General features: G+C 42.9%; 2 protein-coding genes and 1 long non-coding RNA gene across 5 annotated transcripts; 2 read left to right on the top strand and 1 right to left on the bottom strand.

The window, feature by feature from the left end:
• Positions 1–402: 402 nt before the first annotated feature.
• Positions 403–1,504, top strand: LOC133477357 (forkhead box protein D1-like). The gene has a single exon (XM_061771978.1). It carries the CDS (start codon positions 690–692, stop codon positions 1,482–1,484), a length of 795 nt encoding a protein of 264 aa, XP_061627962.1. The 5' UTR covers positions 403–689; the 3' UTR covers positions 1,485–1,504.
• Positions 1,505–11,039: 9,535 nt separating this feature from the next.
• Positions 11,040–13,462, bottom strand: LOC133477126 (uncharacterized). The gene is made up of 3 exons (XR_009788244.1): positions 13,055–13,462; positions 11,408–11,588; positions 11,040–11,291 (listed from the first exon to the last, which is right to left on the bottom strand). It is a non-coding gene; the product is annotated as an uncharacterized LOC133477126 (long non-coding RNA).
• A 3,707-nt stretch (positions 13,463–17,169) lies between these two features.
• On the top strand, positions 17,170–24,699 carry lyl1 (LYL1 basic helix-loop-helix family member). Of its 3 annotated transcripts, none has more exons than XM_061771512.1 (4): positions 17,170–17,539; positions 18,829–20,419; positions 21,901–21,998; positions 23,954–24,699. In XM_061771512.1, the coding sequence occupies exons 2-4, from the start codon at positions 19,857–19,859 to the stop codon at positions 24,496–24,498; spliced, it is 1,206 nt and encodes a 401-aa protein (XP_061627496.1). In that variant the 5' UTR covers positions 17,170–17,539; positions 18,829–19,856; the 3' UTR covers positions 24,499–24,699. The 3 variants fall into 3 exon arrangements, with proteins under 3 accessions (XP_061627496.1, XP_061627494.1, XP_061627495.1); XM_061771510.1 differs by having other exon boundaries at positions 17,174–17,539; positions 23,951–24,699; XM_061771511.1 differs by having other exon boundaries at positions 17,174–20,419; positions 23,951–24,699.
• The last annotated feature ends 1,130 nt before the right edge of the window (positions 24,700–25,829 follow it).

Genomic DNA, 25,829 nt, shown 5'->3' on the forward strand with positions numbered 1-25,829 from the left:
ATGAGCCAAGAAAATAAAAACGGGCCTGTTAAAATCAAGGTGATATTTTAAAACTAAGTATCATAATCCACAAGTCTTCACCTGCTGTGCTCATTTCTAACATCAAATATAAACCACCGTTTACAGCACAAATATGAAGAACAGATGGTATTATCTTATACCACAATGTGTAGCCTGCAGAGCCGACGTGGCATCTGTAAAGCTGAAGTTTGCGGCGGCGTTTTATGTAGCAGAGAGTATTCCGAATGCTGCAAAATATTTCAATACTGACCACATATATTGATTTTTAAAAAAGGAAGTTATACTCAAGAAGAGAGCACACCTCACTGGATTGGGGAGAAGGTTCATGGAAATTTACTGTTTTTATTTCAAAATATTCTATTAATATACAATTATAGCTATACATGATTCTATATTTAATATTAAAATAATTGAATCAAATTACTCAACTGCAACATGTTGGACATTTATGCTGCATTTATATTCTGCAGCTGAGTTGAGTACAATTTGAGGAAATACAAATAAGTACTCGTCGTATGATGGAAAGATCATTTTTGATCCAGTTTCTGTCTTGGATCTCATTCGACTGGAACTATGTACAGTGTACTCCCCAGGGGCTGTTTGAATGAGGTGCTTCTTGGGTCAGGAAGAGGAGGAGGACGCTAAAAGTCAAAGATGAAGTCAGCTGAATGAAAGCGAGGAAGAGTTGTGTTCTGTCTTCAGCCCGTTTGGACCTGCGCACACCGAGGACCATGAATTTGGACTGCAAAGCTTTGGAACGCGCGCACCTCCACGTAGGAGTGCGGGAGGACCACAGAGACTTTACGGTCCGACTGCACGCTGTCCCGGGCCGGACTGCGGCATTCCCGGTGAAGCCCCCTTACTCATACATTGCCCTCATCACCATGGCGATCCTGCAGAGCCCCAAGAAGAGACTCACCCTCAGTCAGATCTGTGATTTCATCAGCCACAACTTTGCCTACTATCGGGACAAGTTCCCCACATGGCACAACTCCATCCGACACAACTTGTCTCTAAACGACTGCTTCGTCAAGGTACCGCGGGGGCCAGGCATTCCCGGGAAGGGAAACTTTTGGACTTTGGACCCAATGTCGGCCGATATGTTTGCAAACGGGAGCTTTCTGAGGCGGAGGAAACGCTTCAAGAGGCCACACTCGCCCTGGAGGACAATGAAGGACTCCGCCGTAGCCGTGGCTCTTCAACCCGGACCCACCAGGATCCCTCTGCTGGAAACTGAGCCCTGCAAGTTTTTTAAACACCCAGGCTGGTCCCGGGAGTCCCACTGTAAGAACTTTTACTCCTGCTCTGTCCTCAGTCCTCTCCAAGAGATTCCCGTCTTGTTTGGACCGCTTTTGGACACAACCTCTCCCCTCACCTATGCCGTCTCCCTTCACGGGAGGACACCCAATTACATAATTACTGACCCGACACGCTCGTCCTGCTTTAGCACTGTTATTGCTTGAGGCTCCTATTATGTAGCATTTCTTTCTTTTTTTTTTTTTTTTTTTTTTCCAATTTTTTTTGTAAAAAAAAAAAAAAAAAAACTTCCATGATGTTATTTCACCAATATGCTTAAGACTTTTTTTGTTTTTGTTTTTTTAAACACAACCCAAGTTTGTGTACTGTTAGTATACTTAACTGCAATTGTAGCCTTGGTTGTAGTTTACATTTGGCACACTGACAAGATTTTGTTAGTGAGGATACGGTGGGTAAAAGTCAACACACCCCTGTTGAAATGCCAGGTTTTTAGGTGTAAAAATAATTAATAATAATTAAACCAAGGTATCATTTCAAAATGATTTCCATCAGTTGACCTGTACAACAAAATTTTAAAAAATGAAGTATTTCAGAGGGGAATTTAAAAAAAATAAAAATAGCTGGATGTGGCCTCAGAAGTGTGCACACCCTCAAATCACATTCAAGCGTTAAATGGGAGTCAGCACGCACCTGCAAGCTTTTAAGTGCCTCTTATTAAGCCTACATAAAGTTAAGATGTTCTAGTAGGCTTTGTGCTGACAGATTTGTAGTCACATTTTACAGCACCAGTCTTGTTTCCTACATCAGAGGGATCACATAGTTTAAAATTTTAACCAGGGGTGTTGTAGACATATTATACCCACCATGTTTAATATTTGCATAACTTTAGTGTGTTGAATATTCTTGCTTTACACAAAAATAAGCATATTCAAAATGATAAACTTCACAAAGCTGAACTAAGGAGTTTGAAAAATCCACACACAAAAATAAAAATTTGCTTACTGTAGCAATACTTGACTTAAACTGCACTCCAGTTTACTAATTAATAGAACTTTTATGAAATCTTTGAAAAGGTTGTGTGGTATTCTGTCAATACAATAAAAGATGCTTCGTGGAAAGATTTTCTCCGGAAAGCATTATTAAATAAGACATGATTGAATATACAACATTGTGTGGATTGAGTGCTTATTACTTCGTCGGCTTTAATCAAAACAGTCTTTCATGTTTCAGTTTGAAATCTGCCTCTTCAAGTAAACAACTCGCACATGTTGCGTTTCCTCTGAACAACATGCAAGCATCTGGCTTTCTTGTCGCTTTTCGCAACAAGGTCATCGGTTTTCCTGATCGAGTTCGATTTAAATGTACAACCCCAATTCCAATGAAGTTGGGACGTTGTATCAAACAAAAATAAATACAGAATACAATGATTTGCAAATCATGTTCAACCTATATTTAAATGAATACACTATCCATCCATCCATTTTCTGAGCCGCTTCTCCTCACTAGGGTCGCGGGCGTGCTGGAGCCTATCCCAGCTGTCATCGGGCAGGAGGCGAGGTACACCCTGAACTGGTTGCCAGCCAATCGCAGGGCACAGAGAAACAAACAACCATTCGCACTCACAGTCATGCCTACGGGCAATTTAGAGTCTCCAATTAATGCATGTTTTTGGGATGTGGGAGGAAACCGGAGTGCCCGGAGAAAACCCACACAGGCACGGGGAGAACATGCAAACTCCACACAGGCGGGGCCGGGGATTGAACCCGGGTCCTCAGAACTGTGAGGCTGACGTTCTAACCAGTCGGCCACCGTGCCGCTGAATACACTACAAAGACAAAATATTTAATGTTCAAACTGATAAACTTGATTGTTTTTAGCAAATAATCATTTACTTAGTAATGTATGAATGTAACACATTCCAAAAAAGCTGGGACAGGTGGCAAAAAAGACTGAGAAAGTTGAGGAATGCTCATCAAACACCTGTTTGAAACATCCCCGAGGTGAACAAGCTAATTGGGAACAGGTGGGTGCCATGATTGGGTAGAAAAGGAGCTTCCCTGAATTGCTCAGTCATTCACAAGCAAAGATGGGGCGAGGTTCACCTCTTTGTGAACAAGTGCGTGAGAAAATAGTCCAACAGTTTAAGGACAATGTTCCTCAACATTCAATTGCAAGGAATTTAGGGTCATCATCTACGGTTGAAATATAGGTTGAACATGATTTGCAAATCATTGTATTCTGTTTTTATCTGTGTTTAACACAACGTCCCAACTTCATTGGAATTGGGGTTGTACAATCTGCTGATTGTTTAGAAATGTGTGAGGTTACATGAGTATATTTTACTAAAAGCAGCAAAACGAGTAAAAAAAAAAAAAAAAAAAAAGACGGATTTATTCCTCCCCTCCTTGAGCCGTCACCTTGTCGTGGTGGAGGGGTTTGTGTGTCCCAGTGATCCTAGGCGTTAAGTTGTCTGGGGCTTTATGCCCCTGGCAGGGTCACCCATGACAAACAGGTCCTAGGTGAGGGACCAGACAAAGCACGGCTCCAAAAACAAACAATGGACTTTGTTTTCCCTTGCCCGGACATGGGTCACTGGGGCCCCCCACTGGAGCTAGGCCTGGTGGTGGGGCTCGAAGGCGAGCGCCTGGTGGCCGGCCCTGCACCCATGGGGCCCGGCCGAACACAACCCGAAAGGGTAACGTGGGTCCCCCTTCCCATGGGCTCACCACCTGTGGGAGGGGCCATAGGGGTCGGGTGCAGTGTGAGCTGGGCGGTGGCCGAAGGCCGGGACCTTGGCGATCCGATCCCCGGCTACAGAAGCTGGCTCTAGGGATGTGGAATGTCACCTCTCTGGCAGGGAAGGAGCCCGAGCTGGTGTGTGAGGTCGAGAAGTTCCGACTAGATATAGTCGGACTCGCCTCCACACACAGCTTGGGCTCTGGTACCAGTCCTCTCGAGAGGGGTTGGACTCTCTTCCACTCTGGAGTTGCCCACGGTGAGAGGCGGCGAGCAGGTGTGGGTATACTTATGGACCCCCGGCTCGGCGCCTGTACGTTGGGGTTCACCCCGGTGGACGAGAGGGTAGCCTCCCTCCGCTTTCGGGTGGGGGGACGGGTCCTGACTGATGTTTGTGCCTACGCACCAAACAGCAGTTCAGAGTACCTACCCTTTTTGGAGTCCTTGGAGGGGGTACTGGAGAGCGCTCCCACTGGGGACTCCATCGTTCTGCTGGGGGACTTCAATGCTCACGTGGGCAATGACAGTGAGACCTGGAAGGGCGTGATTGGGAGGAACAGCCCCCCCGATCAGAACCCAAGCGGTGTTCTGTTATTGGACTTCTGTGCTCGTCACGGCTTGTCCATAACGAACACCATGTTCAAGCATAAGGGTGTCCACACATGCACTTGGCACCAGGACACCCTAGGTCGCAGTTCGATGATCGACTTTGTGGTCGTGTCATCGGACTTGCGGCCGCATGTCTTGGACACTCGGGTGAAGAGAGGGGCGGAGCTGTCAACTGATCACCACCTGGTGGTGAGTTGGCTCCGATGGTGGGGGAAGATGCCGGTCCGACGTGGCAGGTCCAAACGTATTGTGAGGGTCTGCTGGGAACGTCTGGCAGAATCCCCTTTTTAAGAAGGGGGACCGGAGGGTGTGTTCCAACTACAGGGGGATCACACTGCTCAGCCTCGCTGGTAAGGTCTATTCAGGGGTGCTGGAGAGGAGGGTCCGTCGGGAAGTCGAATCTCAGATTCAGGAGGACCAGTGTGGTTTTCGTCCTGGCTGTGGAACAGAGGACCAGCTCTACACCCTCGGCAGGGTCCTCGAGGGTGCATGGGAGTTCGCCCAACCAGTCTACATGTGTTTTGTGGACTTGGAGAAGGCGTTCGACCGTGTCCATCGGGGAGTCCTGTGGAGGGTGCTTCGGGAGTATGGGGTACCGAACCCCCTGATACGGGTTGTTCGGTCCCTGTACGACCGGAGTCAGAGTTTGGTCCGCATATCCGGCAGTAAGTCGGACTCGTTCCCGGTGAGGGTTGGACTCCGCCAAGGCTGCCCTTTGTCGCCGATTCTGTTCATAATTTTTATGGACAGAATTTCTAGGCGCAGCCGAGGCGTAGAGGGGGTCCGGTTTGGTGGCCTCAGTATTGCATCTCTGCTTTTTGCTGATGATGTGGATCTGTTGGCTTCATCAGGCCGTGAGCTCCAACTCTCACTGGAGCAGTTTGCAGCCGAGTGTGAAGCGGCTGGGATGAGAATCAGCACCTCCAAATCTGAGACCATGGTCCTCAGTCGGAAAAGGGTGGCATGCCCTCTCCAGGTCGGGGATGAGATCCTGCCCCAAGTGGAGGAGTTCAAGTATCTTGGGGTCTTGTTCACGAGTGAGGGAAGAATGGAACGGGAGATCGACAGGCGGATCGGTGCAGCGTCTGCAGTGATGCGGACTTTGTATCGGTCCGTTGTGGTAAAGAAGGAGCTAAGCCGAAAGGCGAAGCTCTCAATTTACCGGTCGATCTTCGTTCCTACCCTCACCTATGGTCATGAGCTGTGGGTCGTGACCGAAAGAACAAGATCCCGCGGATACAAGCGGCCGAAATGAGTTTCCTCCGCAGGGTGTCCGGGCTCTCCCTTAGAGATAGGGTGAGAAGCTCGGTCATCCGGGAGGATCTCTGAGTAGAGCCGCTGCTCCTCCGCATTGAGAGGAGCCAGATGAGGTGGCTGGGGCATCTGCTTCGGATGCCTCCCGGACGCCTCCCTGGTGAGGTGTTCCGGGCACGTCCCACCGGGAGGAGACCCCGGGGACGACCCAGGACACGCTGGAGAGACTACGTCCTTCGGCTGGCCTGGGAACGGCTCGGGATCCCCCCCGGAAGAGCTGGATGAAGTGGCTGGGGAGAGGGAAGTCTGGGCGTCACTGCTAAAGCTACTGCCCCCGCGACCCGACCCGGATAACCGGTAGAAAATGGATGGATGGATGGATGGATTTATTCCTCTTCATTTGTCTTTCATAACAATAGAACTGACTGATGGGTAATCACATGATGATGTCATCCTGTTTTAAAAGAAATGTGCTTTAAAAAATGTCAGTGGGAATGTACACAGACCGGTCAGAACATTAGGTACATCTTTGTAAAAACCTTTTTGTTACAGATCATCATATGCAGGTGTACCAAATATTTTGGCCACTGGGAATTTCCCACCAGTGAGCTTGTAGGATCCTACAATTCCTAATTACGTAAGACACTCAATTTCCCAGCATTTACAGCCCCATGCAACCTGTGCACTATCACAACATTCACCCGGTCGGCTACACAAGAGCGTTGTTGCGCACATACGGTGGGATGAACACTAATAGCGGCTAATAAGCCCTGCGTAAACCAAAATGCCATGAAACGCTTCCAAGCAACTCACACTAACGTCGTCCGCATGTTTGCTTTTCCACACTGGCGACGTCCACACGTGGAGGGTCACGTGAAGGCCAAAGCAGGAAGTCTTCAAATACATGCAAGAACACGCACACAAAAAAATAAAAATTGAAGTTAGGCAGTACAACACGCTGCATCTTGATCCTGTTAGGATTGTTGGCTGCAGCTTTTATACAGCCTTCATAGAAACAAACAAGGTTTGTTCAACAGATTGCCCTCAGTTAGTTCTGTAAACAGATGTCAAACAAACACACACACACACACACTGTAAAACTGCTCATTGTGATCATGACGACTGTCCACAGGCCAAATGCAACACTCAAACGCTGTAATTCTTTTTAAATTGAATTGTGCATGTTTTAAGGTTGGCAGCCGACTGGTTAGCACATCTGTCTCTCAGTTCTGAGGACCGGGGTTCAATCCCCGGCCCCGCCTGTGTGGAGTTTGCATGTTCTCCCCGTGCCTGCGTGGCTTTTCTCCGGGCGCTCCGGTTTCCTCCCACATCCCAAAAACATGCACGCTAGTTTGATTGAAGACTCTAAATTGTCCTTAGGTGTGAATGTGAGTGCGAATGGTTGTTTGTTGTGCCCTGCGATTGGCTGGCGACCACTTCAGGGTGTGCGCCGCCTCTCGCTCGAAGATAGCTGGGTTTGGCTCCAGCACGCCCGCAAAAATATAAATGTAACACTTTAGCTTTTGCTCCCATTTTTCATGAGCTGAGCTCAAAGAATTTGCAATAATTATGCTTTTTAATCAGAATCTTGACATGCCACACCTGCGAGCGGGACGGATTATCCCGGCAAAGGAGCAGTGCTCACTAACACAGATTTAGTCAACAATATTTTTGAGATTGACACCTGTTTTGCCAACAATATTTTTGAGAAATAGGCCCGATATGTACATGGCGAAAAGCTTAGATCTTTGAGTTCAGCTCAAGAAAAATGAAAAAGATTACTTCTTATTTCCCTCAGCCATATCATCACCGACTAATGAAAAGCATGAATCTACACAAAAAAACAAAACAAAACAAAAACATTTTTGGGGGTGCTAAAAGAAAAAATATACACAATTTTTATTGCTAGCTTACAGTATGACCCTAAAACTCATCACAAATACGTCAGGTAGAACTCAAATGAGGCATTTGTTCCTCTGCAAGTTAAATAGTTAATGTCTGCTTTACAGAATTAGAATATAGAAGTGGCTGCGTGTATTTGTATTGTGATGTACGGCGACCAAAGCCAAAGCAGGCCTCAGAAAACACGCACGTGTCTGACAGATGTTGATCTCTTGTTTACGCCTTCCCTCCTCCACCTGGGGCGGACCACCCGCACACCAGCGGCCCGCCAGCACACACAGCGAGACTGCGGACGTCAAGTGGCCACCTCACTTTAACGAGAAGAGAAATTAAGATTGTTAGAAGAAGCCAAGTTCGCCAGACAACTCATTAGGCACACCGACACAATGGGATTTGACGTTATGATCGATACTACTATTGAAATTTTTGCCTCGACTTTCATTTGCTTAACATACGCGCACACAAAATTACTTTCTGATGTGATTTTGGTTACCTACAGTAGACAGCGGTGGAATATTAGAAACTGTGATGAGATACACTTCTATGGCAACGACGATATTAATACTGATGTATGAGCATTATTATATTTGTAAAGTCCACTAAAAAAGTAAACTTTAAAAAAAAACTAAATTATTGGATTGGCGTGTATATTCATAACAGGTCAAGTAGACACAGTACATTTGGATATGTTTATTTTAGGTTTATTCTGTGTTCATTGTCCTGTGTAGGTGCAATCCCTCCACTCTTCATTTAAAGAATGAATGAATGAGATTACACACAGATTACACAAATTGCAGCACATGTACGAGCCTTTTAAGCTTACAATTTTAACTCCCTTTTATGATGTGGTCAAATTGACCTGTTTTAAAGTTGAAAATTAGAAGAAGAAAAAAATCTATTCTCTATTATAACAAGTTTATAGATTTTATTTTTTTGTGTGTGTGTGAATGTTTGTTGTACATTATTTGCTTGAAAAAAGAAGTGTACAATTCAATAATGACCTTGTCCTGTTAGGCCCTGCTGGGCCACTTGTCATCCTATTGAGTGTAAGCAAAAAAAAAAAACGTAATGCATTTACAATCCAAAAAATACAGTGCCACCATATTTGACTCCCCCCCCCCACCACCAAACATTTAAAAAACTATTTGGCGGGCGAGTTTTCAACTTGACAAAACAAGAGGGTTGATCTCGCAATGCTGTTTTTGTGCTGCTTTAAATTGTGTGTAATCTGCTGTTTGGCTCATTCATTCGTGCATTCACTATTATTTAGATCACGGCTGCAAGCACAGGACGTTGGATGGTCAACGTTTGTCTCCCTCTAATGGCAAAAATACAAAATCACTGCACTCAAGTGGCTGGTTTGGTTGAGTAAACTAAGAAGAACCTTTTTCAAAACCAGTAAGCATGAAAGCCCTTTTCATTCAGTCCTATTTTTTATTTTTTTTTAAATAATCTTTGGCGGTATGGGCACAAGGTACGGCCCGTAAACACATGCTTTGATAAGTTTGGTGTGGAAGAACTTGGCCATGCCTGCGATTCGAACCTGGGCCTTCTCGACTGTAATAAAGCGAAAAAGCGCTAACTGTGACGTCACAGTGCTGCCCGAACGGCAGAAGCGGTGTCTGTTATTCTCAATCTCTGCCGACAAATGTTTGAATGGCTTATGCAGGTGGAACCTTAGCCAGCGGACTTGATGGTTGCGCTGCGGTCACTCTAAATATTTGAATAATAGTGACTCGTGGTCAGCACATTCGAAACACAGTTTTGAGGTTCGGGTTCGAATCTCAGCACCCGTGTGAAGTTCTGCGCGTTCCCGCTTCCTCCCACTCTCCCAAAACATGCACGTTCGCTTCATCGCCAACTCTAAATTGTCCATAGGTGTGTACGTGAGTGTGAAATACTAGTTTGTGTTCAACCAGTCCAGAAAGCCAAAGTCCAAAGTCTGCTCCATCTCACCTGCGACCCTAATGAGGACAAGCACTACAGAAAGTGGATGAGTGTATATTTAAATCAGAATAATGTAGAAAATCTGTACGTCTTCGACATCAAATCGGCTACGCAAATGATGTGGCACGCTTGGCAGTATTGGCATTTAAGCAGTTTGTGCTTTCGCAAAAGAGCTACGGCTCACATATGGTAATGAAATAAAACATAGTGTACATAGAGTACTTCATATTACAACATTTCAGCGGAGGGACAATGAGAGAAGCGTGTGAGAGAAACTTGGAAAGCGACGCGACGTTTCCTATTTTTACAGGATGGCGGTCGACAACTAGCCGCACTCGACGGCGCTGATGAGGAGAAATATGACACAAGGAAGACACAATACGCACCGTGTCGCCGTGACCTCACAACGCGCGCGCGCATGCACATGCACGCCTGTTGTTCATCGCTATTATTGGTATTACTGAACTGCAATAAACTAGAAGAACCACCTGCTTTCTCCCTGCCAATCAGCAAAGAAATGGAATGGTACATTTCAAGTACTGAAATGATCACTTCTACAGCAATCCTAGGAAATCACAATGTCCCATATCACTGGTGAGCTCCTTTTCAAACAGGCCTGGAGGCTATTCGTGTGTTCCTTGCGGGCACCATGTTGGTGATCCTGCGTTTAGTCTTCAGCGGAGTTAACATGCAGGAAGTCCAAATACTCGCGGAAAAGCCACTTAAACGCGGGAGAAACGCCAGAGCCAGGACTCGAAACTAGAACTTCAGACGCTCGTCCACCATGCTCCAAAAATGCTTAAAGCTATATTCCACAACTATTTTTTGTTAAAAATATATATATTTTTAAAAAAAAAGCAATTTTCACCCAAGCCACGACAAGAGTAGAGGACAGAATGTTGATTAAGCCTATCAGCTGCTGACACCTCTTGCTATATTTTCCAATATTTATTTATATTTAGTGACTATCCTATACATTCCCGTGCAGGATCACTTGGTGGCGCTCTGCGGAAATGACGTATTTTACCTACGAACGGGCAGTAGGTCGACTGAGCCATAGCGAAAGGAGAAAGCATGCGGGGTTGGAAAGAGGAGACCGGAGAAGCATTTAGCTTACGTCATAGCCAAGCGATGAAGGCTTTGGTGTAATGCTGAATTCCAACTTTAGGGGGCGCCGGATATCACAGATTATAGCTTTAAATGAAGAAGAAAAAATCTGCAATTTTCTGGGATTTCAACTTTACATTTACAATACTGTAATTGCAATACATGCCCTGTAAGAAGTTAACAAGCAGTTTGTAAGTAACAAGAGAGAAAATTCACAATCTTTATTGAAGTATGCCTTTTCAACTTCCTTGTAAGCAGCATCTTTGCATTATCGGATTTCGATAAGTGTACTTAATGAAGTGTCCAGTGAGTGGATTCTCTCAGTGCAGCGTCCCTGGCTTGCCTCCAAGTGTTGGTGAGGAAAGTAGAGGGTGTGTTCAATCAAGGAAACAATTGATTGAGCCCATGATCTTCTCATTAGCTCCCCGGCTGAAATCCCCCTGGCTGCCGAAGGAAGTCTAAAGACAGATAGCAGACAATAAGGAGACCTGTTTGTCTTCGAATCATCAATCAATGTCCTTGTGTTGTGTTTGTCTGCGTGTATACGTGAAAGTGAGAGATGCTCGCCTCACACCTGTGGCCACGGCCGATGTATCCTATGCTGGAAAAGCCCGGAATCCACCCGTGCACATCGCCCTTAGCAAGTCCACGAATACGACCCGCAAACAGCAGGCCTGTGGAAAGGCGAACCAGGAAGCGTGCACAGGAAACAGCTGTGGCCTGCATCCGCTCGTGCGCCCTGTGCCAGGTGCATCCTGGGAAAGTGAGCAAAAATGTTTTTTTAATAAAAATACAAATTAAAAAAATAATAATACAATGAGTCATAATATTAAATATCAATTTTACAATAATAACATTGTACTTTTAGATTTAAAAAAAAAAATTGAACAGTTTAATACAACTTTATGATGACAGTAAAAAAAACACAAAAAAAAAGTTTGAATATTACCACATTAAACTTAAAATGTTAATGAAAACAAATCTTCATTTTATGGTAAAGTCACAATTTTATGAGGATTTTTTTTATATTACAGGAACTATGTTATTATAAGAAGAGCATAAAAATCATTATAATTTACAAAATAAATTCATAACTTTATAATATTTAAGTTCCGTGAGACAATTTTGTAATATTATGAGAATAAAGTCATAATATTAAGTAAATAAAAGTAAACAATTTTACAATCATAAAGACATAATTTAAAGAGTTTTTTTTTTATTAGATGAATAGCCCTGATACTAATTAAAGTGAAACTTGTAATTATGTTGACAAAATTACAAAATGTTACCAGAAAAGTGCCTTAATAGAAAAAAAGTTATAATATATAAAAGGAAATAAACTGAGAATAAAGATGTAATATTACAAGAATGAAGCTATAATATTAAAAGAACAAAAACATACTGTACATTTAAAAGTAAAGTCGCATATTTACGATAATGAAGTTCTATGAGGAAAGGTTGCAGTATTATAAAAATAAAGGCATAACATTAAGGGAATAAAATCTAGCAATTTAACAAAAATAAAGTTGTATTTCTAAGAGGGTTTTTTTCATATTAAATGAATATTCCTAAGACTAATAAAAGTGAATCTTGTAATTTTGGGATGATGAAATTTTGAAGTTTTACCAGAAAAAAACTCTATATTATGTGAATAAAGTTAGAATATCATGATATACAGTAACAAGAGAACAAAAAACATAACAAAAAGTTATACTTATTATGATAATGATATGTTACAAGAAAAAGTCTTAATATGACTATTGTGAGGGCAACAGTCACAATTTATGAGAAAAAACAAGAGGAACAAGTCATAATATTAAGGAAAAAAACCCTACATTTTAATGAAGTCATAGTTTTAAAACAAATCTTAATATTTGTGACTTATTTTGTGGGTCATAAAATGACTTTAATCAGTTTTTTTCCTCATATTTCAGCGTGGCCTAATACTCTGTCAGTATATGAAAAGGATACACAATAAAAATGCTACCAGCAGTGTTATGAGAAAAAAACAACCTTATTACAAGATTACAAGAAAAAAAGGTAATAATATTAGGCGAAGATGTCATAATATTATTAAAAATCAAGTTGCAATATTAGGAGAAAAAAGTCTTCATTTTATATGAATAAAGTATTACAAAAAATATTTTGTCACTATGAAAAATCAGATCAAGAAATTTGGTGTAAATTCAAACACAGAAATCATAGGGTTTTTCCTTCAGACCTGATCCCGATGATGCGTTTCAGGGTTTGTGTCCTATTATTCATCGTCCACATGTTTTTAAGCGTCCGGGGAAGAACGAGGTCGATAAACGAGCAGCAGCCGAAGAGAGGGGAAAAGGAGGAGAGAGCGCCTGTGTCGTGGCGAGCGTGCGCACCGTTGTTTGTCACTTTCTCCATCAATTGCACCGCCAATATTGCCTCAAACAATTAGCGACTACGATCGCTATCACGCTGCACACAATAGTGTTGACATGCTGGAGAGGAAACATGATCATGGAGTCCACTTGGTGGAGTGTGTGTGTGTGTGTGTGTGTGTGTGAACAGGGAGAGCGTGGAAAATATTGAAAGTATTACTTTTTACAGTTTATACTGTATATTTGAAAAGATCAAGACAATTTTATTCCTGACCAGTGAAATTGCTTTAATTTTGTGAAATTTTAATGTCCTTCATTTATCCCTTTTAATATGCTCTTTTTTTCTTTTTTTTTTGTATACAACCAGTATATAGTATGTCTGCTCTCCAGCGTGCAGTAAAAATAAAAATAAAATAAAAATAATACATCAAATTATAAATAATTAGAAATATAATGTACAACCCCAAATCCAATGACGTTGGGACGTTGTGTTAAACATAAATAAAAACAGAATACAATGATTTCCAAATCATGTTCAACCTATATTTAATTGAATACACTACAAAGACGAGCTATTTAATGTTCAAACTGATATAAATGGATCTTCCCTGAATTGCTCAGTCATTCACAAGCAAAGATGGGGCGAGGTTCACCTCTTTGTGAACAAGTGTGTGAGAAAATAGTCTAACAATTTAAGGACAATGTTCCTCAACGTACAATTGCAAGGAATTTAGGGATTTCATCATCTACGCTCCATAATATCATCAAAAGGTTCAGAGAATCTGGAGAAATCACTGCATGTAAGCGGCAAGGCCCAAAACCAACATTGAATGCCCGTGATCTTCGATCCCTCAGGCGGCACTGCGTCAAAAACCGACATCCATGTGTAAAGGATATCACCGCATGGGCTCAGGAACACTTCAGAAAACCAATGTCAGTAAATACAGTTCGGCGCTACATCCATAAGTGCAACTTGAAACTCTACTATGCAAAGCAAAAGCCATTTATCAACAACACCCAGAAATGCCGCCGGCTTCTCTGGGCCCGAGCTCATCTAAGATGGACTGACGCGAAGTGGAAAAGTGTTCTGTGGTCCGACGAGTCCGCATTTCAAATTGTTTTGGGAAATTGTGGACGTCGTGTCCTCCGGGCCAAAGAGGAAAAGAACCATCCGGACTGTTATGGACGCAAAGTTCAAAAGCCAGCCTCTGTGATGGTATGGGGCTGTGTTAGTGCCAATGGCATGGGTAACTTACACATCTGTGAAGGCACCATTCATGCTGAAAGCTACATACAGGTACAATTGGTAATTGTGTTCTATTGTAATAACGTTGAGATATCGCAAGCATTTTTTTGTTACCAACCCCCCTTTGAAAAGAAATGTACCAGTTGAAAAATGTTTTATAGGCTTCTGAATTCAAAAGTATTTATAGTTATTCATCCATTTGTCGTGTAATTATATGAGGTGATAATTCCTTTATATGGGTTCACAGTCATAACGACCCTCAGAGGGAAGCCATAATTACGATGTGGCCCGTGACAAAAAATGGGGGCACCCATTGAAGACATGCAATAACTACTGATGAGTGGTGCGGTGGAATTCTTTTTTGGTGTCTGAACACCTGTAAGAGCCTGCGAGTTGATATCTTAATATAACCTGTGTTATTATCAGTGCTCCCAGCACAAGCAATTCAAACCTATAGCGTGTCGATGGAACGTATGAGTGAACGAACACCATATCACGTGCATGTTAGTCAACTGGTGTACGGACGTTGCTGAGCCGGCACATTGAGGAAGGGTGGGTCCCCTCCATTCACAAGTGTGTGTGTGTGGGGGGGGGGGCAAGTCAGAGAGCCCATCCCCCGGGGCCAAGGCCACGCCACCCACACCCCAGGACCCAGGGCGGTGCCCTAGCTCAACTGAAGCACCCCGACCAGTCCCAAAGGGAGGGGCACGGGCACCAGACCACCGCCGACCTGACAGCTGGAAGACCACAGAGAAAAAGGGGGGATCAGGGGGCACCCCCTCCCCACCCTACAGCTAGTCCAGTTGTGCCTCTGTGTCACGTCAGTTTGTTTATATGTAGTTTGTTGCTTTCTTTTGGTCTGTACCCTGTATTTCTTTGTTACTTTGTTTTTTTTTGGGGGGGGGGGATTTTGTTTATTTAGCATTTAGATTTTCCATGTGCCTTGTTTTCCTTTTTGTGTTTTAAACATAAATCTTTTGTTGCTTCTTGCTACCGTACCTCCACAGTTTCCATCGTCACCACAAAATCGTAACAAGATTTTTCCACAGATCACTTTACTAATGTACTACTGTCAGGTTTATACTGAAAATTTTCACAAATACAACAAAAGGTTTCTTGTTTTGTTTTGTTTTTTAAATTGCAACCCCCTTTAGGGGTTTTAGGTTCAAATGAACTGGTGACTTAGGTAACAATCATAAGCGATGAATGGAGAATTCAAGTTTATTCCAGTCCCTTCTGTTGTATTTTGCTGTGTTGCAGGCAAATAGACGGCTTGATCAAGCGGAACAGCAGCTGCTGGATGCAAAGCGGCAGAACACAACACACGGAATATTCGAAGTCGACATTTTCAGTCTCTCGTGCAGCTACGACATTGCCGACGAAGATGATGAACATCATCATCAAGTACAGTAATAATCTAAGCGTAATGGCGCCGATGACAGATTTGTCTCACAATTACTCAGCAAAGCGTTCTCTTTCCCAGGACCTGGAAGGTCACGTTACAGTAGAGTGGACATCATGTTTGTGCCCGTCAGAGGAGGAAACCACCGAGGGAATGGAGGAGAGGGGTCGACCTCAAGGTCGTGACACCCGCAGACGGCCACCGCTCGCCGGAGAACAAAGAGCAGCCGTGAGACACATTTAGGAAGGAAGTCGGAGAGGAAAGTGGCCATGATGACGACTCTTATTGGCCATCGGCGACACAGGTGCGCCATGCCGACGCGTCCCGAATTCCCGCTCGAGTCCCGTCAATGAAAATGTTCCATCCTGTCACTCGCAGGGGCGTCGAACAGGAGGGGTGGGGTGCTACAACTGTCCCCCAATTCAATGTGCGCCTTGACAGTATAGTGAAGAAGTTGGATGGTCACATTTTATGCATGAATATGCAGACACAACATTATGAACAACTAGCACAATATTCATCATTGTAGCTCTGGATCATTTGCGCACTTTATATTGCTTCATGACCACATTTCCCATTTCTGGACAACTTAACAGTTTTCAATGAACCTAACATGCGTTTTTTTGGGGAACATGGGAGGAAGCTGTAGTACCCTGAGAAAACCCACGCAAGCAAGGCAGCAACCCTGAATCTTAGAGCTGTGAGGCGGACGTGCTGACCACTTGGCCCACTGTGCTGCTGTATGCTGATATTATTATAGATAACATTTAAATGAAAGACCTTTAGAATTAGCATTAGCATCATCGTGTTCAATTGCATATTTATAGATCTTATAACAGCTGAGTATTGTGTAACAGCAGAAGCGGTTCTTTGTGTTCACGTGATTGTCAAAGCAAAAGTCACCAACGTTTGTTTGCATACTTTTTTGAGCATGAACATAATCATGCCCGAACGAGGTCCGCGTGTGCGCACTACAACGTCACAAGGCAGACTGCAATCCAGTCAGTCTACTACTGAGCATTTGTAGTCTTAATACGTGTGTGTGCCTCAAGCTCCGTGTGTGTTATGAAAAGTGTGTGTGTTGGGCTTGGTGTTGGTATTGTGGGTGGGTGGGGGGGCAGTATAGGTTTCTTATCTGTAGGCCACAGGCAGCTTTTGAGGCTCTTATCAGCAGCCGCCACATTGTAGCAGCACATCCTCTTGTCCAGCAGGGAGCGGAAAACTCTCCTCGCGACAGGGGCACCGCCGCCCCACCGCCCCCCATACCCACACCAATATACTGCTTCTCTCTCGCACTCTCTCTCTGTGACCCCCACCCCACCTTCTTACTTTCTGTGTTCCAGCATTCCGACTGGCAGCCAGTGACAGCATTGTGTCGTCTTGGCGACGGACGGAGAGAAAGTGAGCGAGAGACGTGACGGATGACAGCAGTGTCAACATCATCTGCGTTGCGTGCTTCCAGTCTTCTTTTGCTCTAATTTGTCTTCCTCCACTTCTGGATCTACACGTTTATTCATTTATTCCTTTTTTTTTCAAAAAAAAAAAAAAAAACTTATTCCAAAGAAAGAGTTTGAGTGGCGTGTCAGACATTTTTTTTTGCTCCAAAGACAGAACGAAACATCGATGACGAGATACCACATGAGCCTCTACGTTTTATTGACACATTTGTGGACACTGAAGCCACATGGGGACCATCATGTACATGTGAGTATTATGTCTGTTTATATGTTTTTGTTTAGCATATTTATGAGACCGCCTGTTTGAAAGTGCATCCAGCATCACAAAGTGCTTCAATGCAGCCTTTTCTTGACGTTTTACCATTTTAAGCAGGACAGAGGAACCAAATTCACATTTTTAGAGACAAATTTGAGCCGGCTCACTAATTAAGACTGAGAAATCACAAATTAATCAAGCATAACATTCGACCACTAATACATTTTTCTCTGTTATGAAATGCAAGTATAGTCAATGGAATTACAATGTAAGGCACAATTTTGGTTTTTGGTAAAACAAAAACAAAACAACAATAATGCTTGTTCACACCGGTGTGGTAAGCATTAAGGAAACAGCTGTGGCATATTCATATTCTTCGGGTGGTGGTCTAATGAATGTGATCAACACAGGATCAATATATTTTGTCCTTTACTGCCGGTCTAGGTTACATTTTCAGCAGGTTATCTTAATTAAGAACATTTTTGAGAAACATAATAGATGTTACATCACGTCTGTTTTGCTACTTTCAACTATCATTTACATCACAAGTATATACAAGCGTATTCTATGTCATTAACACAAAAGTAATTATATATTTAAAATATATATTTTGTATTTAAATTTATTATTGTAGGTACAAATCTGATCTAAATAATCAAATTGATTATTTAGGACAAGCAAAATGTATCAATACATACTGATTACCAAAAATAATATTTAGGCCTACACACTATACCAACATATTGATTTTGTTTACAATTCATCATAAACCCCGGCAAAAATATATATTTTCACGAATATAATTTTTGCTGCATGTATTGTACGGTATATAAACGGGGAAATCATAATAATAAAAATAATCTTTTCGTTTTCAAGCTGTTGTAGCTGTTAAACACTGCTAAGTTAAAAATGCGTCATTTCAAAATGTTTGTTATCCTAAAACAACAAACAATGCAACTGCGCCTCATTGTGAAAGCGGGAACTGTCCAAACATAAAAGTCATGACCATTAAGGGACAGCAAAACAGGAACGAGCGCTATTGCAAAACCGACAAGACGACGGTGACTCAGGACCGACGCCAACAGCGTGTCGGCCTTTGCACTGCTTCAGTGGATTCAAATATGATATTAGTGAGCAGCGTTTTCCTTCACTGCGTGCTTTTGTGTCCCTGCGTGGCGTGCACAGCTCGACATACCGTACGTGCAGTAGGTCTTCCTCTAAATATATATACGCCATCTATACATGAAATCCCACGTGTATGTCTTTCTTTTGTTTCCCAGACGCTTTGATATGCATCCAGTCTTTGCCAGCCGGGGACATTTTCAACGCTTTAAAGGATTTTGACTCACTTCCTCCAAACTTACGTACACACACACACACACACACACACACGAACAAACTAATTTGACACATCAGACAATCGGCATTGCAGGATGTGTTTCAAGGACAAATACAGATATCCACTTGGGGTCACGCTGCGCCCCAACCGCCGTTAAAAGTCACTCGAGTGCAATGTTGGAAAGTTATGAACTTAACGATAACACGATAAGAACAATTACAGCGATGCGCGATTCAAGGTGGCAATGTAAACGCCGCGTTACTCTGCACGAGCTCGACTCCTCCTTCCGAAAGAACACAACTTTTGTGTAGAGCCCAACCACTGGTTAGAAAATTATTATTTATTCACGACAAATAATGGAATTTTGTTCATCTATCTATGGCAGCGCGGTATGGTGACAGGCCAAACAATTAAACGCCCTTCCACCAGATGGCAGATGGTACAATTAACCCGTTGCCATTCATAGCACAGAAGAATAGCAAGCAGGTCAACTTAAGAGGACCTCATTTCATCCTGAGGAAATTTGTGAAGAAATTGAGACCATATCGTTATTTTGGTGACATTTTGGGTCTGCTGGTATGCAGTTAGATTGTTCTATTTTCGAATATGCGACTTAAAGGCGGGGAGACAACGTTGTAGAAAGTTCACGTGTGAATCCTCCCTGATTGTGAAAAATGCTATATAAATAAAATGTACTTACTTACATGCAGGATGAAAGTTGCAGTTGTGTGAGGTAGAGGAAAAAGTATATATATATATATATATATATATATATATATAAAATTATAATTATAAAAAAAAAAGAACATAAATTGCAACAAAGCCTATGGAAAGCGAACGTGCGTTGTGTGAGGTGGTGCATGTGAGCATGTTAGTCATCATCGTATTCAGGAACCGCAAGGACAGCACACACTAACAAACACACGCACGCACGCACGCACGCACACACACAAAAGAGGAGCTTGCACCATGATGGAGAGGACGAACCCCGTAGAGCCGCCCGCCTCCCCGCAACCCCTCCCCGGCTCCTCGCCTTCGTTGTGCGATTCCGAGGACAAAGATGTCTCCGAACGCACCGAGACGACCGTATCGACCAATGTGCGCGTGGAGGCCGTCGTCACGGAGACAGACGACCCTCAAGACGGGCCGTCAGCCAGCGTTTCTCCCACCGAGTCGCCGAAACTCGCCACCCCGCCGCCACTGCTGCCATCCAAGATCAATTTGGGCCCGCGCCCACCTCCACCTTCCTCTGCTGCAACCTCATCCTCATCATCATCCTCCTCTCCACTTCCGTCCCACATACCAGTCATCAGCCTGGCCCACAGCAAGCCCCCTCTGGCCATTCCCAGCCCATCACTGACCGCCCTGCACCCGATTCCCAAAAGGCATCCTCACCTGGAGCTGCGTCGCACTCAGCTGGCCTGTCTGCCCGTCGGCGGTTCGGGAGGCTCGGCGGGATCCGCGGGTGGAGGCGCTCCATCGGGGCTGCGGGCTCAGACGCACCTGCAGCCTGCTCATCCATTCTTCTCCAGGTGAGGACACGTTTTCCGCTTTATACTTGAGAACGTCTCTTTTAGAACAGGAAAAACAGAGAGAATGTATTATATATTATATATAATATTTGAATGTACTGTCTGTTCCTTTCTTCCTTATTGCATCATGAACACTGACTTCAATTGAAGCAAGGGAGGCCTGCAGTTTAGAAGTTGTCCTGGGTTCCTTTGTGACCTCCTGGATGAGTCGTTTCTGTGTTCATGGAGTTATTTTTGTACGCTGCCCACTCCTGGGAAGGTTAACCACAGTTCCACGTTTTCTCCATTTGTGAACAATGGCTCTCACCGTGGTTCGCTGGAGTCCTCGAGTTTTAAAAATGGCTTTGTAACCCTTTCCAGACTGATAGATGTCAATGACTTCATTTCTCGTCTCTTTTTGAATTTCTTTTGGATTGTGACCTTTTGTTGCAGCTTTTTAAAAGATCTTTTGGCCGACTTCATTTTGTCAGACAGGTTCTGTTTAAAGTGATTTCTTGATTGAGCAGACTCGAACAGCGGAACATTTGAGGGGTTAGTCAGAGGCACTTTAAATGGCGGCAGACGTGCGCTGACTCCCATTTAACATGTTGAATGTGTGAATTGGTTAATTGTGTACACAGCCCAACACCAGTTGTAAGAGGGTGTGCACATTTGTGCAACCATAATATCTCAGTAAGCATGTGGGAGAACATCCACACAGAAAGCAGAGTTTCGAAGTAGAACCTCAAAACTGTGAGGCAGATGTGCTAATTGCATTACCACCATGCCACCCCTAATTATTGTTATTATTTGAATGATTATTGTTAATACAGTGCACCCGCATACTCGTGGTTTGGCACGTGCAGATATTTTTTTTTTCTTTGCAGGGAAACCCACACCAAAAAGTGCTGGTTTATCCCAATTTATTCAAGATTTTTTTCCTGCTTCAAAAAAAGAAAAGGAAAAATGATCAAATTATCGCTATTTCCGGTCTGGCCCAATCACTTATTAAATTGTGTGAAATGATAAGTCACTTTATTTTCAATATATTAAAAAATAATAATTTTTTTTTGGTCAGCTATACACTGTATCTGACAAAAGCTCACATCATGTAAAGTTTGCTCAATTAATTGGCAAAATGCTACAAGCAAAAACTGGCCCAAAAAAAATAAAAAAATCAATTTTTATGGCTTTAATCCCTCCAACTGTGCATCTTGCCGACTCCCAAAAAAGGATTTTCTGCCACAGCAGAAGCAGGATTGTGCACGTGAGCTTCCTTTATGACTCCTCCGTCTGTCTCGTGCGCTTGCACCAGGAGGAGGCCTTGATCAATTCCACCCGATTCATGAGGTGCAATCATCCACTAAGTGACCTTTATTAGACTGATCGCCCACGTTGCACGCACTCGCAATCAATGACGCCCTCACCCACACACACACGCACACACAAACTTCCGGCTCTGCTAACAAAATCCATCTCGTTAATTTCTTGTCTTCCTTCAGCTCTTTCTTGGGCACCCCGGGAGGAAGCTATGGTGCCATCACCAGCGGCAGAGTTAAGAGAAGACCTTCGCTGCACTTTGAGATGGAGATCAATGATTGTGAGTATATGCAAACGCTTGGATGAGTGCAGGCTGACCTTGCAGGAATTGGATCGGATTGCGTACAAAAAAAACTCTTTCGTAAAATGGATCTATTTTTGCCATTTTCCCTAAAATTCACTTTGTGTCATATTTGTTTAAACAGTCATTATGACTTGACAATAGATCAAATATGACAAAAAAAAAAATTCTTGGGGGGGGGGGGGGAAGTGCAACATCTCTTTTTTAAGTGAATCTTTCTTTTATTAAAGAATCTTAGTTTTAGTTTTTGCACTCATGTGTAAGTCTAATCTTTTCATGCATTATGTATACCATGTTTGTGGATGCATTGATTTCCACATTGTCCCTTGGAAAAAAGTCCTAAGACCCAGTGCAACATTTTGTATATCATCCTGGGGTAAAAAATTCAAAATAAAAATACAAAAATGCTGCAGGTCAACAAATGATATCACAGAAAAAGAGGAATACTGTCAAAAAAAATAAACAAAAGGTTCTAATTTATATCAACAAGAACTATGGTGAAATGGAAAAACATTTTGATTGGCACCTTTATCCAGATCCGCACAAAATGGATTGATGTCCCGACCAACAATTCAAACAATATCGGTGACGTTGTTTTGGCAGATTCCTGGGGGGAAACCCCCCCCCCACTAAAATCCAGTAAATATCAGGATATCAAGCTTTATAGGGCAAGGAACCACATTTGGAAATTTATGTCAAAATGGCCTCACTAGAAGGCAGTGTGGACCACATAGTCAATTATTGAAAAAAAGCTGACGATAATAATATCATCCATTTTTTTTTTTTTAATGGTCCATTCCTTCAGTGAAGTTGCGGGCGTGCTGGAGTCAATTTCCGACCCAACTTACATGTTCTTGGAATGCGGGAGGGAGAAAAAACACTTCATTCGGGTAGCACAGTGTGCAAGTGGTTAGCACTTCTGTCTCACAGTTCTGAGACTCGGGTTCGAAACTTGGTTTCCTGTGTGAAGTCTGCATGTCTGCATCCGCCCATTTTTCAAAAACTAATGTACATACATTCGGTTCATTGAAGACTAAAATTGTAGCAATTTAAGCGTTTGTCAAATAAACGTTTCCCATTGAAATGAACTGAAAGCCCATTAAGCCGTCCACAAAACAATCTTTGAAAAATAGCACTGCATTGTATACTAATGGAAGAGAATGTGAAGAAATAAACTTTTATAATTATTGTACGTACTGTAGTATGTGTGTTGGATGAGTGCCTTTAAGAGGTGTGGCCTAGTGAGTGTAGTCAGTCTGCGTGTGAGCGATTGTTAGAGCGTGACTTTTGACCTACTGCAGCTTCTTGCGAGCGTTTTCATCTCGTCCAGGTGCTTCTCAATCAAAGGAGAGTTTATTGGATTCCAGCATAGAAAGTCCATAAGTAAATAAATTATAGATTCATTCAACACAGCAAAGCACTTTTCAGAAGGCCAATTCAAAGATAATTTCCATTTTTTTAAATCTTTTGGACAGTTTCCTATGCAACATTCTAATTTCTTGGAGATGGTGAAATGTGGAATTTCTTTCTTTTGTCCCATTCAATAAAAAAAATAAAAAATAAAATAAAAAAAGTGCATTGGTGACTTTTAGTCTTCCCCACATGCGAGTGCATTACAGTACCTTAAGTGCTTCATTTTTCTTTTCGTACTTAAGCAGCTCGTAACTGAAATTTTGACTTGCAACACAGAAAAAATAAATAAAAACTTGGATGTTGTGACACTCATAAATCAAACTAGCACTGTATACAAAAATAAATGTAATCAAACTATTGAAATACTATAGTTACAATTTTTTTTAAGTTTGCAGCAGTTTGCTTAGTTTTAAATTGCTCTAAAGTGCCGATGCAATAAAGTGTTACTCTCGTAATGGTAACAGTGACAGTTTGGTCCAACTGAGGTGTTTTTTTTATTTTTTTTATTTTGCGTGCAGCAGGTCCACCTCAGAAAATCGCCCGCCGAGTCTTCACCAACAGCCGCGAGCGCTGGCGGCAGCAGAACGTGAACGGCGCCTTCTCCGAGCTCAGGAAGCTCATCCCCACGCATCCGCCCGACAAGAAGCTGAGCAAAAACGAGATCCTGCGTCTGGCCGTCAAGTACATCAACTTCCTGGTCACCTTGCTGGACGACCAGGCTCAGGACGGGAGCAGGGATTCCGACTCGGACGAGGTGGCACGGAAGACTGACTTATCGGGGCTAGACAGTAAACTGGAGCCTCTCTTTCAGTGTGACACGCCCCCTCCATCCCAAGGCGCCTCACCGCCTTCAACCTGTCCCCCTTTGACGAGGACTCACCGCTACAAACGAGACTCTGCCGACTCAGCGACTCCGCTCGCCGCCTCGCCGACGAGCTCCAGTTGCGACAGCGACGTGAACAGCGACGAAAGCTCGGGGGCGAAGGCCTCAGTGGTGACACGTGGCGCTCTGGGCAAGGTCAAAGGTCAGATAAGGATGGTGGCAGCTACAAATGACGAGCGGTGACCACAGGGGGGATGGAATGCAACGGATCCGATACCAAAGAGAGATGCGGCTTGCTCACATTAGAAGAGGTTGATATTATGTCATTGTGTCCTTTCCAGTAAAGTGCAAACCTTTGTTCATGTTGCGTTCAATGTGTTTCATTCCCCAATTAGTTTGATCCTAAGAAAAAATAAATAAAAAATCTCAAGGTGGGGTTTCAGCTTTCTGAATCAACCTGAAATGGTTCCTATTTTACAAACATAATTAAAAACTTTGATAAGCATTGAGTGCTTTTGCAAGACATTCTTTCAATGGAAAATTGACTTTTTAGTTGCTCGTATACACGTACTCAGGTCTCTGGAGTGCCTGCCCACTCATCAACCAAGCATTTTCTTTTTTGTGATGTCAGAAAATGCGTCCAGATTTTGGCTGCATTGTCCCATATAACAGTGTGGCTTATTTTTCTAATTTAATTTTAATACTACCGCCCCTGACACCAGGTTTCTCCACCCGCAACTTCGCAGCTACCCGTGCGAAAATCAGGTATTTTATTTTCGAGATTACATGGAACCACTATCATGTCAAATCCAAAAGCTAAGCAGAGCTGCATTGTTGTTGGATGCAGAGATTAGTACAATTAATATTCTATTCTGATAACTGGTACATAAAGTAAACACACTATATAAGCAAGCAATCACTGGCATAGCCACAACAGTCGAAAAACCTCATGCGGACTACATGCAAAAAGAAACACAATTTAGCATTCAGTAGCTTTTGTACAAAGCCCAAGTTGGGACCTTGTGTAAAATGTAAATAAAATAGAATACAATGATTTGCAAATCCTTTTCTACCTGTATTCGATTGGATAAACTACAAAGACGAGATAAAATGTCATTCCTTAAACCTGACCCGCCACCCCAAATAATGGCTAAAAATGTGAGGTTTTTATGTTAAAATATGTTTTTCATACAGCATAAACACCACGTTTTGTGCAACACGGAGATTTTTAGCTCAAGTTGCTGGCTTAGTTCGCACAACAATGCTTATTTTTTTCCAGGATCATTTTCAACTAAATTCTTGTGAAGACAGATTATACGTGCTGGTGATGACGGATTAATAACGTGAGTCATAAACCGTAGGTAAACAAAGAGTATGTGCCGTGACACCCCAACGACGGATGTTAGTGTTTGCTGAAATTATGTTATGACAATGGCAGCCGTGGAAAAAAAGATCTTTATCATAACCCCATGATGTTTTTCAAGGGTACTTTTTTTTTTAATGATACAGTATGATGGCGCGCACATTTGCCTTTGTGTGTCTGTGCGTGTGTTATGGTGGTGTTTGACAACCAG

Source organism: Phyllopteryx taeniolatus, chromosome 4 (genome assembly GCF_024500385.1).
Source record: "Phyllopteryx taeniolatus isolate TA_2022b chromosome 4, UOR_Ptae_1.2, whole genome shotgun sequence".
Taxonomy (NCBI): Eukaryota; Metazoa; Chordata; class Actinopteri; order Syngnathiformes; family Syngnathidae; genus Phyllopteryx; species Phyllopteryx taeniolatus.

Coding starts and splice junctions, on each gene's coding strand:
- LOC133477357 (XM_061771978.1), top strand. CDS start 690: ATGAAAGCGAGGAAGAGTTGTGTTCTGTCTTCAGCCCGTTTGGACCTG.
- lyl1 (XM_061771511.1), top strand. CDS start 19,857: ATGATGGAGAGGACGAACCCCGTAGAGCCGCCCGCCTCCCCGCAACCC. Junction 20,420..21,900: donor GCTCATCCATTCTTCTCCAG/GTGAGGACACGT, acceptor GTCTTCCTTCAG/CTCTTTCTTGGGCACCCCGG. Junction 21,999..23,950: donor TGAGATGGAGATCAATGATT/GTGAGTATATGC, acceptor TTTTGCGTGCAG/CAGGTCCACCTCAGAAAATC.